Source organism: Bufo bufo, chromosome 7 (genome assembly GCF_905171765.1).
Source record: "Bufo bufo chromosome 7, aBufBuf1.1, whole genome shotgun sequence".
Lineage (NCBI taxonomy): Eukaryota > Metazoa > Chordata > Amphibia > Anura > Bufonidae > Bufo > Bufo bufo.
This window is the reverse complement of record NC_053395.1, coordinates 145,196,290-145,215,626: the sequence shown is the minus strand read 5'-3', so window position 1 is coordinate 145,215,626 and position 19,337 is coordinate 145,196,290. Positions and strand designations below refer to the sequence as shown.

General features: G+C 42.3%; 1 protein-coding gene across 2 annotated transcripts in view; it reads right to left on the bottom strand.

Annotated features, from left to right (window-relative positions):
• Positions 1-734: 734 nt before the first annotated feature.
• The window catches only part of LOC121008461 (caspase-8-like), a 54,546-nt gene continuing 35,943 nt past the window's right edge, over positions 735-19,337 (bottom strand). The window contains exons 7-10 of one of the 2 annotated variants that reach the window (XM_040441033.1): positions 15,198-15,327; positions 9,365-9,427; positions 8,938-9,037; positions 735-1,090 (exon numbers count right to left, since the gene is read on the bottom strand). In XM_040441033.1, the coding sequence (XP_040296967.1) occupies positions 916-1,090; positions 8,938-9,037; positions 9,365-9,427; positions 15,198-15,327 (468 nt within the window). In that variant the 3' untranslated portion in view covers positions 735-915. Of the gene's footprint in view, positions 1,091-8,937; positions 9,428-15,197; positions 15,328-19,337 lie in introns of both variants that reach the window. The other variant, XM_040441032.1, reaches the window with a different exon arrangement.

The following is a 19,337-nucleotide window of genomic DNA, read 5'->3' as shown; positions in this document are numbered from 1 at the left end:
CTGAAATGGTTTTATTGTTCATTTGCTCCATAAATGTAAAATTAAACAGATTTTCCTGGCCTATTCTCAGGATAGGTAATTAATATCTGATCATGGGGATTCAACCCCCCCAGCCAATCAGTTGTTTGAAGAGGCTTCCAAAGCCAGAGATGTCACATTCATTGATCACATGGCCTGTTTGCAACTGAGTCCTATTTAAGTTTATGGCCTGGCTTGGAATACCAAGTACATCCGCTATATAATGTACATCGCTGTTCTTGTTATGGTCGCAGCGCTCACCAGAACACCGCAACCTCTTCAAACAGCCGATACTTCTGGGAGTTGGGCCCCCACCTATTTAGTATTGATCTTTCAGCTCTTTTTTTCCCCTTTCTTTCATTGTCTGTGAGCACAAGTGAGAGGAGATTATCCATGATCTGTAGAAAGGGAAATTAGTTGTGCTGATAAATGGGAACCAGAGAAGACAGCAGTATCCTGGACACACAGACCTCACCTCCAGCACATGTTATTGGATGAGGCTCAACCACATTGAAAAAGTCTGAAACTAGGAGCAGGGGGCAAACTGCATTTTGTGGGTCTGAGAAAAGAATGAAGGAATGAAGACTGCAGACTGAGACGTAATGCACATTTGTAATTCAAGGTAACCACTAACATATGTAAAAATCATTTTCCATGTCAAAGGTGTCCATAGTCTTTAAGAATACAGATCTTTCAAGAAGATATCCAGTTTACTAATAGTTATAAGACTCAAGATAAAATCACGTAATTAAAAACATAGAATATTTTACTATAATAATAGTTTCTCTAAATTACGAGAAGTCTTGCACTTTCAGTCGTCTTTACTCCAGATTGTTCAGGTTGCATGTCAGATTAAAATCACATTGTGCTATTTGTTGTTTCCTATATATGAGGTAATTAGCTTGCTTGTTGTCCATTGGACGGGGGTGGTAAAATCAGTATTTTACGCAATTTAGATTGATGCGTTGGCATCTGCTTCACTTTCAGATATCCAAATTTTTTTTTTATGGTGAAATCTCTATCTGCTATCTTATTCTGCACATGTGTAAGAATTCTTATCAAGTCTGTTGTGCTGAAAAATAAAGAATTTGCACATTAATTTCCAACAATGTCTCACAAGAACATAGGACAGCTATAGTCACAGTGGAACAATTGTAATGACCTGCATTTACGTGGGCACATTTTTCTGTATTCTAGATTGCATTTAAATAAATGTATTGCCACCAATGTATTTCTTATTTCAATATTCATTTGTGTTCGTTGCCCTGTTTAGTAAGAGCCACTCATTCTTACAAAGGGCCATTACACTGATGCTATCTTAAGGGGACACTTCTGTCAGAAACAGGCAGTACTATCAGATTGAACAAGAAATACTAAATATTGTCCCTCTGTAGCAGTCAGCATTACCATCACTTAGGTAATAGGGCGTGTAAGCTGAGACAGTGAAGATAACAGATGCAAACTGAGAACAGTAGTAGGACAGAATCAGCCTGAAAGAAGCAAAGGTGTAGAGAAAGCTTCAAACCAGCTAAAAGCAAAAGATACATAGATACATACTAGTGTTGAGAGGAGGTGCGTGCAGAATTTCTGTGGAGATAATTTAGATAGACTTAAAGGCTTATGGTGCTAAGCTAACTTGTCCAGGAGATGAAAGGCATCTGGACACACTTTATGATTTGTGATTTAGGATTGTATTTTATATTATTTTATCGTAGGTTCATTGATTACCTAATCAGATAGGTTTATTCGTTACTCGCAGTATTTGGATGTGGTAATTGTTAAATCCTGTAATACTAACATTACTACGAAAACTCATTTTAAACAAGTAGATTCTAACAGTTATCTGAACCATGGGAGTAGTCATTACTGTAAGTGCCTTAACAACATGCTATATGGGCAGTATAGACGTATCCGAACAATTGTCCCAATGACTGATTTGAAAGATCACCAGATATTTTACATACCTATTTTAAAGACCAAAAATATCAGAATTCCCTCATAACTGCTGCTTTTATTAAAACTAAGTCTCTTACTTAGGAAAAGTGTTTAAGTTACAATACAATTACAATATCCTGTGGACATGTATTTAATTTTATTATGGATTTTAATGTGGCCTATGGGGATATTAGATTTTATATAAATACTGGCATATTTTAATGACTGATCCTGTATTAAAAAGTATTATCCCTATTTACTTGAAATCCATTTCCAGCACCTCACAAATGTCTGTGGGTACTCCTGGTAATGAGAATATCTGGCGTCGGGGGGGACTGGGGGCTAGTCAATAGCAGGCGGTGACAGGGACGAGCCTTCCTAGTGTCACCTGCGATGCTAGGGAGGCTCGTCCCTGTCACCTCCTGCTTTTGGCTACCTTCCCCCTGACGCTGGATGTTTTGATCCACGCGAAGGGGAGATGCAGCGGCAGCCGTGCGGGCATCAGAAGCGACTCAGGTCCCAGGGAGCCAGGAATGTATAACCTCTGTCAGGGGCCCGGGCGTATGGGGAGGCATTTCAGGGGCTGGATTGCCCCTTTAATATTTTCGTATACTGATTCTGTAATTTTCTTTTTACAGTTTGTCCGGCTGACTTTTCTTTAGGATTTTGGGAACCTATCCCTTTATGAGTGCTCTTTTTTGGCATTCCTATTCCATGCAGTGCCTTGATATATTTTGTAGTATTCTTACCCTTGGTGTCTATAAAATACATCAAAGTTGAAGTAGAAGAGTCACAGCAGCATCTCCGTTTTTTTCTTTTTATTGCAAAAACTTCACAACATGTATACAAATAAAGTGCGACGTTTCGGCTGTATCCAGCCTTTATCAAGCATAATGGATACAGCCGAAACGTCGCACTTTATTTGTATACATGTTGTGAAGTTTTCTCAATAAAAAAAACTGCGGTCTTCTTGGCGGCTGATGCATTCTGGTGACCCGATGAGACCGTGTGTGCTGCTTTCATTCTTTTTTCTATAAAATACATCAAGTCATCGATTGGTTTCATGTGGTCCCTCTTTCACTGTTATTCCCTTTTTATTTTTGCTTATCTTTTTCTTTTTTTAATTTTCCCTTTTAATTTACCTACTACCTTTGTGTTATAGGAGGGGGTCCTATATTCTATATTCCTGCCATTTATTAAATATTAAAGGGGTATTCCCGTCAGCAGTTTTCATACTTACCTGCGGCGTGCGCGACGTTCACTTCCTGGATTCGGCTGGGCGGGCTCAATCAGCTTTATTGACGTCTTCTCCCGGCCGCGCCGCGAGCTGTCTTCAACGCGCACGCCGCCGTGCATGCGCCATGGTGACTTATTCCTGGCCTGTATAGTACAGAGCCGGCGTGCGCGTTCACGGCTCTGTACTATACTGGCCAGGAAAAAGTAATCATGGCACATGCGCGGCAGCGTGCGTGTTCAGGACATTGTGCGGCCCGGCCGGGAGAAAATATTCAGTCTTCTGCGCAAGCGCGGCCACAGGGTTCGACAGGGGAGAGGTGGCCGTAACCAGGGGAGACGAAAGACAACAATCAGGTAAGAAGGGATTTATTTTCTCAAAAAGGGTGGGAATTGGTTAATAACAGATTTAACAGTGATCATTGTGATGGGAATACCCCTTTGATTAGTTATTTCTCTCATATTTTTTCTTTACCTTAAAAGGGTTTTCTGAGATTATTTTTTTTTATCTGATCGGAGGGGGTCTGACACCAGGGACCCCTGACGATCAGCTGTTTTAAAAAAGGCACTGGCGCTCCTGTGTGCACCGCTGCCTTCTCTTAGCTCATCAAGCACAGCTCCATACATTGTATAGTGGTTATGCTTGATATTGCGTTCACTTGAATGGGGCTGTGCTGCTTCAAGGCCACGTGAACGTGACATTAGCGGCCTAGGAAAAGCAGAGAAAGGGCTGCGGCACAAACAGCTGATCAGCGGGGGTCTTGGGTGTCAGAACCCTATCCTGAGGATAGGTCGTCAGTAAAAAAAAATCTCAGAAAACCCCTTTAAAACCCTTTTTTGAATAAAACAAGGGGGTGTTTTATTTGGTTCCCTTTATAATATCTGCAACTCATTTCCTGCATCACTTAAATTCTTTTTCTCTCTACTCTAGATCCTACCTTTTTGATTCTAGCTTCCAATTATATTTTTGGTCCTGCATGCATTACCTCCTGATCCTTCACATTTTCTGTCAATTCTCTCCTGTATCACGTTATTCCCTATTTCATCTTGTGGTGGTATCATTATCTTCTGACCATGGGGTTGGTGTATGGATAGGTGCATTACATGGCAGCCAATCTGTGTCTTTAGCATGTTTTTCAATGATTTTATGTTTGCTTTGTGTGATTCAATAAAGGATTATTGTATATTACTTGGTAGGTGTGCTCACTTATATTGCCATAGCACTTTTTGTTGTCTTTGCCTCAAATGGTTCACTTGGGTTATTTACATTTTTTTTTCTCTTTACATTCTTCATCTCTTCTTTTACACCATTCTTTCTAGGTCAGGGTATTGATAAATACTTTTACTAATTGATTTTTTCAATTATTGCATGTAGATTTAATTGGGGTCATTTAATCCAACAGGTGTAAAGTAGAACTGGCTTTGTTGCCCATAGCAACCAGATTCCTCCTTTCATTTTCAAAGGAGCTGTGAAAAATGAAAGGTGGAATCTGATTGATTGCTATGGGCAACTAAGCCAGTTCTACTTTACACCAGTTTGATAGGTGACCCCAAATGTCTTTTTATGGAATTATGCACATAATGTTGCTTTGATCCACCTTCATTTTTATATATATATATATATATATATATATATAAAAATAATCAAAAATATCGCAGCAGCACAGTCAGACGTGATGAACTGGGTGCAAATCCCCACAGAGGCCGGCCCCTCCTCCACGATATATACTTCACAAATAGCGAGGCAGCACTTCCAGCTTTAGGTGGTAGGGTGAAGACCCCCAAAACTTTAATCCCAGCTGGGATTAAAGTTTTGGGGTCTTCACCCTACCACCTAAAGCTGGAAGTGCTGCCTCGTTATTTGTGAAGTATATATATATATATATATATATATATATATATATATAATGTCCACTTATTCTGTGAATTCCTTATGGGTCTGATGAAGAAGAGAGACCCCCTTTGAAATGCGTCACCCTGCTTATTTTTTCCACTTTTATCAGTTAGCGCTCACAATTCCCCTTTTTTTATTTTATTTTTTGTTATTATTACTTCCTTTTTCTAGACCTCAGAAAATTATTTCCAGCAGACGGAATCGGCTTTGATTCTGGACTGACTTCACCTGCCACTCAGTGATATGTCTACTCAAGGATTTTCTCTAGTAAGCACTGTACTTATAAGGAATTCACAGAATAAGTGGACATTATATATATATATATATATATATATATATATGGAAAAGAACTGTACAAGAAAGACGGTTTGCATCTTTCTCTCAAAGGAACGAATGTCCTCGGTGAACAGTTCCAAGTATTTGCTAAGGAGCATTTAAACTAGGAAAGGGGGGCAAAAGAGTGATAATCCAGCAGTCCGACTGCCCCCCGGACCAATGCCAGAAGATGCCAGTAGCACAAAGGTTAAGAAATGACAAGCTCAGATTCTTATCTACAAATGCTCGCAGTTTAGGGAATAAGATCAATGAACTTGAGGCTATAATGGCATCTGAGAATATAGATGTAGTGGCTGTTACTGAGACGTGGTTCAAGGGGAGTAATGACTGGGATATATCAATACCAGGGTTCTCTCTATACAGGAAAGACAGAGAAGGCAAGAAGGGGGAGGGGTGGCCCTGTATGTGAAAGACAGCATAAAATCTAATTTGATACAAGTTAGCGAGAACAATTTAGAGTCAGTTTGGGTTACCTTGCAGCTTGATAATCATAAGGTAACTCGTGTAGGTGTGATATATAGACCACCTAGCCAAGTCAAAGAATTAGATGATCTACTAGTTGAGGAAATAGCTAAAATGACATTGAAGGGGGAAGTTATCATTATGGGAGACTTCAATCTTCCTGATGTAAACTGGAAAACCAAAATAGCTAGTTCTGCCAGGAGTACAGATATTCTAAATTCCCTACTGGGATTATCTCTACAGCAAGTAGTTGAGGAGCCAACCCGGAAGGAGGCCATTTTAGATTTAGTATTCACAAATGGGAATTTGGTATATGATATTACTGTAGGGAAAAGCTTGGGATCTAGTGATCACCAGTCAGTGTGGTTTACTATAAGTACAGTGACTGAGTCACACCACACAAAAACAAAAGTTTTAGATTTTAGAAAAACTGACTTTTCTAAAATTAGATTAGTGGTATACGAGTCCCTATCAGATTGGAACAGTTTCATTGGAGTCCAGGAAAAATGGGACTACTTAAAAGAGGCACTATTGAAGGCAACAGAAAATTGCATTAGGCTTGTCAGTAAAAGCAAAAAAAGGAAAAGACCACTGTGGTACTCAGCAGAAGTGGCCAAAATCATTAAAAACAAAAAGATAGCATTTAGGAATTATAAAAAAAAAAAAAACGAGGATGACAGGCTAATTTAGAAGATTAGGCAGAGAGAGGCCAAACAAGTTATAAGAGCTTCTAAAGCACAGGCAGAAGAGAAATTAGCTCAGTCAGGGAAAAAAGGCGATAAGGCATTCTTCAGATACATAAATGAAAAAAGGAAACTAAAACAAGGAATTACAAAATTAAAAACAAAAGAAGGAAGGTATATGGAAGAAGATAAAGAACTAGCTGACTGCCTCAATGAATACTTCTGTTCAGTCTTTACGAAGGAAAATGAAGGAAAAGGACCTCAGTTAGGAAAGAAGACTAATGAATCTTTTGATGCATGTGTCTTTACAGAGGAAGAGGTTCTAAGTCAGCTGTCTAAATTCAATACAAATAAGTCACAGGGGCCTGATGGGATACACCCAAAGCTATTAAAAGAGCTCAGCGGTGAACTAGCAAAACCATTAACAGATTTATTTAACCAATCACTGGCAACAGGAGTCGTCCCAGAAGATTGGAAATTAGCAAATGTTGTGCCGATTCACAAGAAAGGTAGTAGGGCAACTATAGGCCAGTAAGCCTGACATCAATAGTGGGGAAATTAATGGAAACCATACTTAAGGAGAGGATTGTGGAACATCTAAAATCCCGTGGATTGAAAGATGAAAAACAGCATGGGTTTACTTCAGGGAGATCATGTCAAACTAATCTTATTGATTTTTTTGATTGGGTGACTAAAACAATAGGCGGAGGTGCAGTAGACATCGCTTATCTAGACTTCAGTAAGGCTTTCGATACTGTCCCACACAGAAGGCTTATCAATAAATTGCAGTCTTTGGGCTTGGACTCCCATATTGTTGAATGGATTAGGCAGTGGCTGAGGGACAGGCAACTGAGGGTTGTAGTCAATGGAGTATATTCAGACCAAGGTCTTGTTAACAGTGGGGTACCTCAGGGATCTGTTCTGGGACCCATATTGTTTAATATCTTTATCAGCGAAATTGCAGAAGGCCTCGATGGTAAGGTGTGTCTTTTTGCTGATGACACAAAGATTTGTAACGGGGTTGATGTTCCTGGAGGGATACACCAAATGGAAAAGGATTTAGGAAAACTAGAGGAATGGTCAAAAATCTGGCAACTAAAATTTAATGTGGATAAGTGCAAAATAATGCACCTGGGGCGTAAAAACCCAGGAGCAGAATATAAAATCAGTGATACAGTCCTAACCTCAGTATCTGAGGAAAGGGATTTAGGGGTCATTATTTCAGAAGACTTAAAGGCAGACAATGTCATAGAGCAGCAGGAAATGCTAGCAGAATGCTTGGTTGTATAGGGAGAGGCATTACTAGTAGAAAGAGGGAGGTGCTCATGCCGCTCTACAGAGCACTAGTGAGACCTAATTTGGAGTATTGTGCTCAGTACTGGAGACCATATCTCCAGAAGGATATTGATACTTTGGAGAGAGTTCAGAGAAGAGCTACTAAACTGGTACATGGATTGCAGGATAAAACTTACCAGGAAAGATTAAAGGACCTTAACATGTATAGCTTGGAAGAAAGACGAGACAGAGGGGATATGATAGAAACTTTTAAATACATAAAGGGAATCAACAAGGTAAAAGAGGAGAGAATATTTAAAAGAAGAAAAACTGCTACAAGAGGACCTCGTTTTAAATTAGAGGGGCAAAGGTTTAAAAGTAATATCAGGAAGTATTACTTTACTGAGAGAGTAGTGGATGCATGGAATAGCCTTCCTGCAGAAGTGGTAGCTGCAAATACAGTGAAGGAGTTTAAGCATGCATGGGATAGGCATAAGTCCATCCTTCATATAAGATAGGGCCAGGGGCTATCCATAGTACTCAGTATATTGGGCAGACTAGATGGGCCAAATGACTCTTATCTGCCGACACATTTTCTATGTTTCTATGTAAGCAACTTTTCACTGGGCCCGGGGTGTTATTTACACAGCACACACATTGTTGCGCCTGCTGCATTTTTCATTTGGACATTCTTTACAGGCAGACTATGGATCTCCTAAGGTCCATGTCCCGCTGGGGATGTTGCACCAGTTACAGACAAGAAACAAACCCTGTGAAGTCTAATCCTGCAGTCATACTCTCTACCTTCTGTCCCCTCCTTCTTGATAGCCTACAAAATGCAGATTAGCAAAAAAAAGTAGGGGACAAGTGGAAGAGAGTTTGTTGGCATGACCAGACTGCACATGGTTTGCTTGCTTGGGAGTTGTGTTTAGAAAATTATAGGAACTTTTTAATCAATACTATTTGAAAACTTGCTTTCTTTTTCAGTTTAGATGCAGCAATAAAAATTGGTTGTACATATGCCCATAGTATCCACCAGTTTCTGTTTGTATTGAAAATGTGAAAACAATATAGAAATGTTGATTGCTGTATCATACTTACAAAAATTTATGATTCTGTAGGACTGAACAGAGAGTCTGAATATAGACAGAGCCAGTTGTTGTGCACCTTAAAGATTCATACTCTTCAACACTGGCAAAAGCTGTTAAGAAATCCGCAGTTATTGGAAGTTTTTGGCCAAGGGCATCATTTACATACACCGATGAAATGCTGTCACTGACATAGAGGACACCTGTATCAGATTTATCTCCTTGGCATGCTTGAAAGAAGAAGACTTTGGGTTTCCCAACTAGTGATGGACATTGCAGACCATTAAAGCAGTCTGTTAGGCTATTGACTGGCACCTTTTTTCCATCTGTACCAAACACAATCCCTTTTTCCCCATGACTGAGTACAAAACACACAAAGCTGTCTTTTTCAGCGTGATTCTCCTTTGCATGGATCTTAATAGTATTCAGCATTTGTTCACCAGTAAGATCATTGTGTTGAATTACTTCATAGTCGCGTGAACTAAAAGCACTGCATATTGTCTCTGTAAAAAAACACAAAGGGAATAGGTAACATAATCAAATATTGAAAAGTTGCATATCTATTTATTCTTATAGGTAGGTTGTATGATTTAGACAACCCAGGTCTATGGCGCCTTATTATTGCTGTTGAGCAACCTCTGGCACTCCAGCTGTTCTGAAACTTCATCTTGCATTGTGCATCATTTATCTATGTAGGCATTTTTAGAGAAAAGCCAAGCAAGTGTGTATGCTGGGACTTGTAGTTTTGCAACATCTGGAGTGTCGAGGTTGCTGACCACTGTTCTAGCTATACCCAAAAGTAAGCTCTTGGTTTAGATGACCGTTGATGTTTTTTTATACAGACACACAATAGATGCAGCACCCCAGAGCAGGGGGTATCTGCAAATGGTTTGTTATGAAATATACTGTTAGGTATTATCATGTTATCTAAGATTATCTATGTTATCCCTCCCCCAAATTTAACCCAATTATGTATCGTACCCTGCATAACTATGTATGGAAAGCTGGCCCCACCCCTAACCTTAGGTCAGTTTAGACTGGAGTTTGTGGAGAAAGAAAGCTGAGACTTTTCTCTCTTTTCTAAGGCCCAAAAAGCTAGAGACTCGCCAGTCTTTGCAAGATCTATTGAAGGAGAGAAGGAGAAAGACGAAGGAGAGAACTAGAGAAGCTAGAATCTGCATGACCAAGCACTGGAATCAGTAAAGTAGCTTTCTTATTGTTATTTTTTTTTAGACAGAACAGAAAGACATAAACTGTATTTATACCCTGCTATATGTCTTTATAGTTTTTTTCATTATCACATCACTGTATCATATTACAAATAACTACCTACAACTTCAAACTAAAACAAGTCTAAATGTATTCATCAAATTGTTCAGAAACATAAATGAAGGCATTGCAAACTTTACTGATCCATTGAAAGAGTTAATAAAGGTTTCTCAGGGAGTATTCAAGGACAAGTAGTCTTTGCATCACAGAAGGATTAGAAAGAGGGGTTTGCATTAGTGTTGATCGAGCACCAAAGTGCTCGGGTGCTCTGGTGCTCGAGTAGAACACTTTGGGATGCTCGGGTGCTCTACAGAGCACCAGAGAACAATGGAAGTCAATTGGAGAACCAGAGCATTAAACCAGGCACCCCCTGCTCTGAAGAGGGGAGGGTGTCTGGTTCACAGGAAAAGGTCAGAAATTGATGGAAACACCACTGAAATGGTTCGGGAACAGCATGGGGACGAACTGAGGGTGGTCTGGATATCACCCTGTGTACCGTCTTCCCCCATTTCCACCTATTCCACATGCAAAGCGTCCGCCTTCATTGTGAGCAGCGAGCGTTTCAGTAGACACAGAAGTGGGATGGTTACGCTGACAATAGCGGCATCGCCACTCACCCTCTGTGTTGATTCCTCAAAGTTGCGTAAAACCTCACAGAGGTCAGACATCCATGCCCACTCGTCGCTTGCGAAGAGCGGAAGCTGACTGGAAAGGCAACGACCATGTTGCAGCTGGTATTCCACTACTGCCCTCTGCTGCTCACAAAGCCTGGCCAACATGTGGAACATGGAGTTCCAGCGCATGCTCATGTCGCACAACAGTCGGTGAGCTGGCAATTGCAAGCACTGCTGCAGAATTGCCAGACCGGCAGTAGCTGTAGATGACTTTTGGAAATGGGTACACATGCGGCACACCTTCACCAGTAGCTCAGGCAAATTGGGGTAGGATTTGAGAAACCGCTGAACCACTAAGTTGAACATGTGGGCTAGGCATGGTATGTGTGTGAGCTTGCCGAGCTCCAAAGCCGCCACCAAGTTACGGCCATTATCAGACACAACCATGCCTGGTTGTAAGTTGAGTGGCAAGAGCCACAGCTCAGTCTGGTCCCTTATACCCTGCCACAGCTCTGCAATGGTGTGCTGTTTGTCACCTAAGCAAATTAGTTTCAGCACGGCCTGTTGCTGCTTCCCCACTGCAGTGCTACCCTGCTTCCAGCTGCTGACTGGTGCTGCAATATGAGTATTCAGAGGTGGAAGTGGTGGAGGAGGAGGAGGAGGGAGGGGGGTTGCAACCACTAATGTCGTCGGTAGCACCAGTGCCATCCCAGAGTACGACTCGCCTCCACAACGTTCACCCAGTGTGCCGTCAGGGAAATGTAGCATTCCTGGCCAAAAGCACTTCCCAATAACTGCGTTGGTCAGGGCACAGGTGATGTTACGGGACACATGCTGGTGTAAGGCAGGGACGGCACACCGGGAAAAATAGTGGCGGCTGTGGACTGAGTAACGAGGGACGGCTGTCGCCATCAGGCTGCAGAAAGCTTCATTGTCCACAAGCCTAAATGACAACATTTCCAGGGCCAGCAATTTGGAAAGGTGTGCATTTAGTGCTATGGCCTGTGGGTGGGTGGCTGGGTATTTGCGCTTTCGTTCAAAGGCCTGGGGTATGGACATCTGTTCGCTGCGCTGGGACACAGAAGTGGATGTGCTAGCTGATGGTGCTTGCGAAGGTCCAAGTGCAGGGCGGGAAGCATCCGGGCCTGCGTCTTGGACAGGGGATTGGCCTGCACGTAACACAGGGGAAGAGGAGGCAGTGGTGTAACCCGCAGACACTGATTGTGGACCCAGCCGTTCAAACCACCTATTAGGGTGCTTTGATGCCATGTGGCGGATCATGCTAGTGGTAATGAGGTTGCTAGTGTTCACGCCCTTGCTCATTTTGGTATGACAGTCTATATGTGTATTTTACGAATATTCGCTATATTGCTATATATTCTTGTTTTAGAATTACGAATATTCTAAAAACCAAAGTTATAGCAATATAGCGAATATTCGTGAAATACACATATAGACTGAAATTAAGCTAATATAGTGCTATAGTATTTTTTTTTAATAGTGTACATTTTTTCCAAATCTGAACTTCAGAAGAGACAAAAAAATTAGACTATAAAAAAAGATCATAGCACTATATTAGCTAAATTGCAGTCTATATGTGTATTTTACGAATATTCGCTATATTGCTATAACTTTGGTTTTTAGAATATTCGTAATATTCTAAAACAAGAATATATAGCAATATAGCGAATATTCGTAAAATACACATATAGACTGCAATTTAGCTAATATAGTGCTATAATTTTTTTTATAGTCAAATTTTTTTTGTCTCTTCTGAAGTTCAGATTTGGAAAAAATGTACACTATTAAAAAAAAATACTATAGCACTATATTAGCTAAATTGCAGTCTATATGTGTATTTCACGAATATTCGCTATATTGCTATAACTTCGTGTTTTAGAATATGCCGAAGTAATAGCAATATAGAAAATATTCGTTATTTAGAATATTCGTCTTTTTTTTTCCAATCTGTACGGTCGTTCGCATACTCCTCCACGACAAGCATCCCCGTCACCATGGGAACGCCTGTGGGTTAGAATATACCATCGGATCTGAGTTTTCACGATCTCAGGGAAAACTCAGATCCGATGGTATTTTCTAATCCACAGGCGTTCCCATGGTGACTGGGACGCTTGTCGGGGAGGAGTATGCGAACAACTGTACAGATTGGGGGAAAAAAAGCAAATATTCTAAATAGCCAACCAATAGGAAAGTTGCCTTATACAGTTAAAAGGAAATCGCAATACGCGAATAATTAAATAGCATATTATTCGCGATAAATAGAATAATGACGAATATTCGATTTCGATGAATATAAGACGAATATTCAATCGAATATTCGTGAAATATCGCGAAATCGAATATGGCACCTCCCGCTCATCCTTAGTCTTAATCTGTCCCCCTACTGGCATTAGGCGTGCCACAATTATTAAAGGGCATCTGTCAGCAGACTTGTACCTATGAAACGGGCTGAACTGACAGCTGTAGCCACATTGCTGAGAAAATGAAGTTTTAATTTATGCAAATGAATAGGGATTCGCCGGGTTCGGACGAATTTCAGGTCAAAGTTCAGGTTTGGGACATGAACTTGACTCGAACACCGAACCCGAACCTTATTAAAGTCAATGGGGACCCCAACTTCATTTTATCTTTTTTTTTCCGTTAAACATGGTTATAACGGAAAATAAATAGCATTCTTAAGGTAGAATGCTAAATAAAATGGCCAACGAGTGGTTAAAAATAATAAAAAAAACTCACCTCATCCACTTGATCGCGCAGGTATCCTCTTCTTTCTTCAGGACCTGCAATGACATCACCGCGCTCACTACGCGGTGAGCGTGGTGACATCATCGCAGGTCCTGCTGAATGAAGATCCTTCTATCTTCAGTCAGCAGGACGCACGGTGACGTAATCGCAGGTCCTGCTGAATGAAGATAGAAGATCCTTCTATCTTCAGTGAGCAGGACCTGCAATGAGGTCACCGCGCTCCCCACGTGGTGACATCATCGCAGGTCCTTTTGCAGGTCCTGAAGAAAGAAGAGGATACCTGCGCGATCAAGTGGATGAGGTGAGTATTTTTTATTATTTTTAACCCCTCATTGGTCATTTTATTTAGCATTCTATCTTAAGAACGCTATTATTTTCCGTTATAACCATGTTATAACGGAAAATAATAAAATCACCCGAACACCGAACACGAACTTCAGTGAAAAAGTCCGGGTTCGTGTCTGGGTACCCGAACTCACAAATGAACCCTCAACCCTACAAATGAACCTTTAGGAGCTTCAAGGGCGTTGACGTTACTCCTAGAGGCTCAGCTCTCTCTGCAACTGTAGTGCCCTCTGTACTTTAATTGACTTTAGGAGAAGTCAGGCCCTGTCAATCTAAGTAGAGAGGGCGCGACTGTGGCAGTGAGAGAGCAGAGCCTCTAGGAGTAATGGCAATATATGCTGTGGGGATTCTCTCTGGTAGGCAGGTTAGCGGACGCAGTGTAGAGGCAATAACAAAGTATTTAACTTAAACAGTTCAGTGTTTATTCACACATTAAGTAAGTTACGAAAAAATCAGTTTCCATAAAAAACTGTCACCTTGATTCTGGTGTTCGTTCACACCAGGCAGTCCTTGTATAAAGCAGAATCCACGTGCTTTCACACAAACAAGGTAGCAGGCCTTAATCCCGGCCCAAACTCCCAGGCCCCAACACAGAGACTGGCAGCTCTCCACTGTCAGAGATGAGTAATCCACCCCACCTGACAGTGCTGCCTGTGTTTTATATCCCAAACCAAGATTTGGCCTGGAACTTGGGGAGTAGCCACCCACCCATCAACCCAGACTGCAATCTGCAAAACTGACACTTTGAGAAAAAACGTCTCTTACCTCAACGAGGCCAGGAACCTTGTGACACTGACAATGACGACCCCTTGTTCCTTCTTCAATGCCTAAAGGCTCATTTGCATATATTTTAAAAAAATTCTCAGCAATGCGGGCAAATATGAACAGTGATGGCCAGTTCGCATTGTTCGCCCGTGAAAACATGCGGCTGCCATCTTTTCTCACAAGTCCAGCAAGGCACAGGTAAGCCCTTACCTGTGCCTGTGCGCGAGCCGGTCTGAAATCAAATGCGGTCACCGGGAGCAGGCAGTTCCGAGAACAGCCACCGGGGGCCTTCATCGGGCTGTTCTCGGAACTGCCTGCTCCCGCTGGCCGCATTTGATTTCAGATTGGCTCCCGGCACAGGCACAGGTAAGGGCTTACCTGTGCCTCGCTGGACTTGTGAGAAAAGATGGCAGCCCGCATGTGTTAGAGGGCTGAACAATGCGAACAGGCCATCACTGAATATTAACATGGGACCAACACAGATTCCTAAGTAATCTGTAAAGTGTCATTCTACCTGCATCCTGGTGTGTCCCAGGCCTGTCCTCCATTTCCATTCCACTTTCCCTGGCTTCACTGAAGTTGTTATTATCCACAACAACGCACAGACCATGTGGGATTTTGTCCAGCTTGTATTCTTCAAATTGCTGCAACATTAAATATTTTTTTTTTTTTTATGCTGTACAGATTTCCAAATACTGTTAGAATAGTAGGTATCTATAACATCATATTTAACAAATCCTCTAAAACCTATGTTACTAATGTTTCCTTTATGCCCTCCATGCACCAACATCAGAAACCAGATCCTAGATTATTTACCTGATGCTGCCCCTAGACATTAGATTAAGGGTCCATTCACATGACTGTAGGCGTCCGTGCCTGTATTGTGGACCGCAATTGGTGGTTCCACAATATACGGACCATTTGAATCCCATATCATGAATGTGGACCCATTGACATGTCCTATCTTTTCCTATATATAGTGGATTATGGAACTATTGAAGTCAATAAGTTCACACGTGGTCCGCAGCATGGGCATGGACACCTTACGTTAGTGTGAATGTACCTCATTGCTAGTGCATCCTGCTATTATAAGATCTGCTAAGTCATTTCTACAATATAAGGGTCTCCAAGCTGTGCCCTGATGGGAAAAATGGATTTCCACATGCGTTTCCATCCTTTTGTTCTGTTTGGCAGGGCGTAGCTATAGAGGAATTAGGGGAAACGGCTGCTTTGGGGCCCGAACTGAGAAGGGGCCCACTCAGGAGGAGGACTAAAAGGTTTTATTGTCAGGGCCCCCTCAACAGTATTATACAATGACACGATATATAGTGACACTGTAGGAAACGTACTGAGCAGCTGCCGGGCCTCGTGTGAGAGAGTGATCTTGACTAGCCACATGAGGGGGGTTGCATGGAAGTCAGGGGTTGCAAAAATTTTTTGTGGTACACAGTCATTTCTAGTTACGCCACTGGTGATTGGAGATAAGGTTGTACAATTTCAATATACTTTTTTTTTTATCAATTGCTCACATTTGCTCAGGTTGTTGTAATTTAATGTATTGAATTGATTCTTTTCTTCCAGAGCAGGCAAAATTGTCCTGACTATGAGATGATCTAGCAGATGCAAAGGACAATTGGGACACATTTATCAACCTCGCCTGTTTTTAGGCCTTCAATCGTGGATCAAGTGGATTTATTGCAGAAACGCAGCGAAAACCACACAAAAATCGGTGCAAAAAGTCTGCCTAAACTACACTACCGTGTGCATACTGTATACCCTAAAATTGAAATTGTCAGGGATTTTTTCTGCATTTACGGATGTAGTAGAGTTAACATTCATGATTAGGGATGAGCGAACCCGAACTATACAGTTCGGGTTCGTACCGAATTTTGGGGTGTTCGTGATACGGACCCGAACCCGAACATTTACGTAAAAATTTGGGTTCAGGTTCGTTGTTCGGCGATTTCTATGGCGCATTTTGAAAGCCTGCAAAGCAGCCAATCAACAAGCGTCTTACTACTTGCCCCAAGAGGCCATCACAGCCATGCCTACTATTGGCATGGCTGTGATTGGCCAGTGCAGCATGTGACCCAGCCTCTATTTAAGCTGGAGTCACGCAGCGCCGCACGTCACTCTGCTCTGATCAGTGTAGGGAGAGGATGCAGCTTCTGTTAGGGCGAGATTAGGCAGGGATTAACTCAGCAAAAACACTTAATGAAGTGATCGATCTACAGCTGTGAATCATTCAACTTCTGCTAGTTAATTGCTCCCAGTTTTTAGGCTGCCCAGAACGTTTTTCTGTCACTTTTTTCTGGGGTGATCGGCGGCCATTTTGTGTCTTGTGGTGCGCCAGCACAAGCTGCCACCAAGTCCATTTAACCATCAATAGTATTTTTTTATTTTTTTTGCTATATCCTACATCAGGGGCTTGGCTGTGCTTATTGTCACCCCTAGAAACTCAGGATAGAATTTTCTATATTTTATTGAGGGGTGAAATTTACTTGCAAAAATAGCAATCCCCTAAATCTGGTGTTCCAGCTGTGGCTAGCCAAGTGTAATACTGTCTGCTGTCTGGCAAAGGATATATTTTTTTTCTGGGGTGAAATTAAATTGCCAAAATAGCAATACCCTAAATCTGGTGTTCCAGCTGTGGCTGGACAAGTTTCATAGTGTCTGTCAAAGGATAGCTTTTGTTCTGGGGTGAAATTCAATTGCCAAAATAGCAATACCGTAAATCTGGTGTTCCAGCTGTGGCTGGACAAGTTTCATAGTGTCTGTCAAAGGATAGCTTTTGTTCTGGGGTGAAATTCAATTGCCAAAATAGCAATACCCTAAATCAGTGGTTTCTGCTGTTGCAGGCCAAGTGTAAATCTGTCCGTAAAAGGGTATATTACACTCAGCGTGCAACTCCAAGTGTATTTCTTTCCATTAAATGGTATATTACACAAAGTGTTAAATTACAATTGCTGAAAGCATAATCCTTTAAATTTGCACGCACTATTGTGCATCTCATAGTGTATTTCTGTCCGTAAAAGGGTATATTACACTCAAGGTGTAAATACAAGTGCTGATAGGGTCATCCTCAATAACTTCACACGCTACCGTGCATCTCCAAGTGTATTTCTTTCCGTTAAAGGGTATATTACAATGTGTTAAAATAAAAGTGCTCAAAGCATAATCCTATATATTTTTTCACACGCTACTGTGCATCTCCAAGTGTAATTCTGTCCGTAAAAGGATACCTTTCATCCAGGGCCTAAATACTAGGCCTACAATTGATAGTCCCCTAAATCTGTGGTTACTGCTGTGCCTGTATTAGTGTAATACGGTACATAAATAGATAGCCAGATAGTGTTAGGTGCCTGTAAAAAAAAAAGGCCTGAATTTCAATTCAATACATTCGGCCAAATAATTTTTTTCTTATTGTGGTGAATGGTAACAATGAGGAAAACATCTAGTAAACGACGCGGACGCGGACATGGTCGTGGTGGTGTTAGTGGACCCTCTGATGCTGGGAGAGGACGTGGCCGTTCTGCCACAGCCACACGTCCTAGTGAACCAACTACCTCAGGTCCCAGTACCCGCCAGAATTTACAGCGATATTTGGTGGGGCCCAATGCGGTTCTAAGGATGGTAAAGCCTGAGCAGGTACAGGCATTAGTCAATTGGGTGGCCGACAGTGGATCCAGCACGTTCACATTATCTCCCACCCAGTCTTCTGCAGAAAGCGCACAGATGGCGCCTGAAAACCAAGCCCATCAGTCTGTCACATCACCCCCATGCATATCAGGGAAACTGTCTGAGGCTCAAGTTATGCAGCAGTCTCTTATGCTGTTTGAAGACTCTGCTGGCAGGGTTTCCCAAGGGCATCCACCTAGCCCTTCCCCAGCGGTGGAAGACATAGAATGCACTGACGCACAACCACTTATGTTTCCTGATGACCACCTCAGCACGTCTATGATGATGACGAAACACAGGTGACAACTGCTGCGTCTTTCTGCAGTGTGGAGACTGAACAGGAGGTCTGGGTGGAAGACGATGCAGGGGACGATGAGGTCATAGACCCCACATGAAAATGAAGGTCGTGCCACTGACTTTCAGAGTTCAGAGGAAGAGGCAGTGGTGAGACCGAGCCAACAGCGTAGCAAAAGAGGGAGCAGGGGGCAAAAGCAGAACACCCGCCGCCAAGAGAGTTCGCCTGCTACTGGCCACCGCCACCTGGGACCGAGCACCCCAAAGGCAGCTTCAAGGAGTTCCCTGGCGTGGCAGTTCTTCAAACAATGTGCTGACGACAAGACCCGAGTGGTTTGCACGCTGTGCCATCAGAGCCTGAAGCGAGGCATTAACGTTCTGAACCTTAGCACAACCTGCATGACCAGGCATCTGCATGCAAAGCATGAACTGCAGTGGAGTAAACACCTTAAAAACAAGGAACTCACTCAGGCTCCCCCTGCTACCTCTTCTGCTGCTGCCTCGGCCTCTTCCTCCGCCTCGGGAGGAACGTTGGCACCTGCCGCCCGGCAACTTCTGAAACTCATATGTTTGGGGGACAGGCCCCACCGCGCAGGAGTTGTGGCGGGGTATTGAACAACAGACTGACGAGTGGTTGCTGCCGGTGAGCCTCAAGCCTGGCTTGGTGGTGTGCGACAATGGG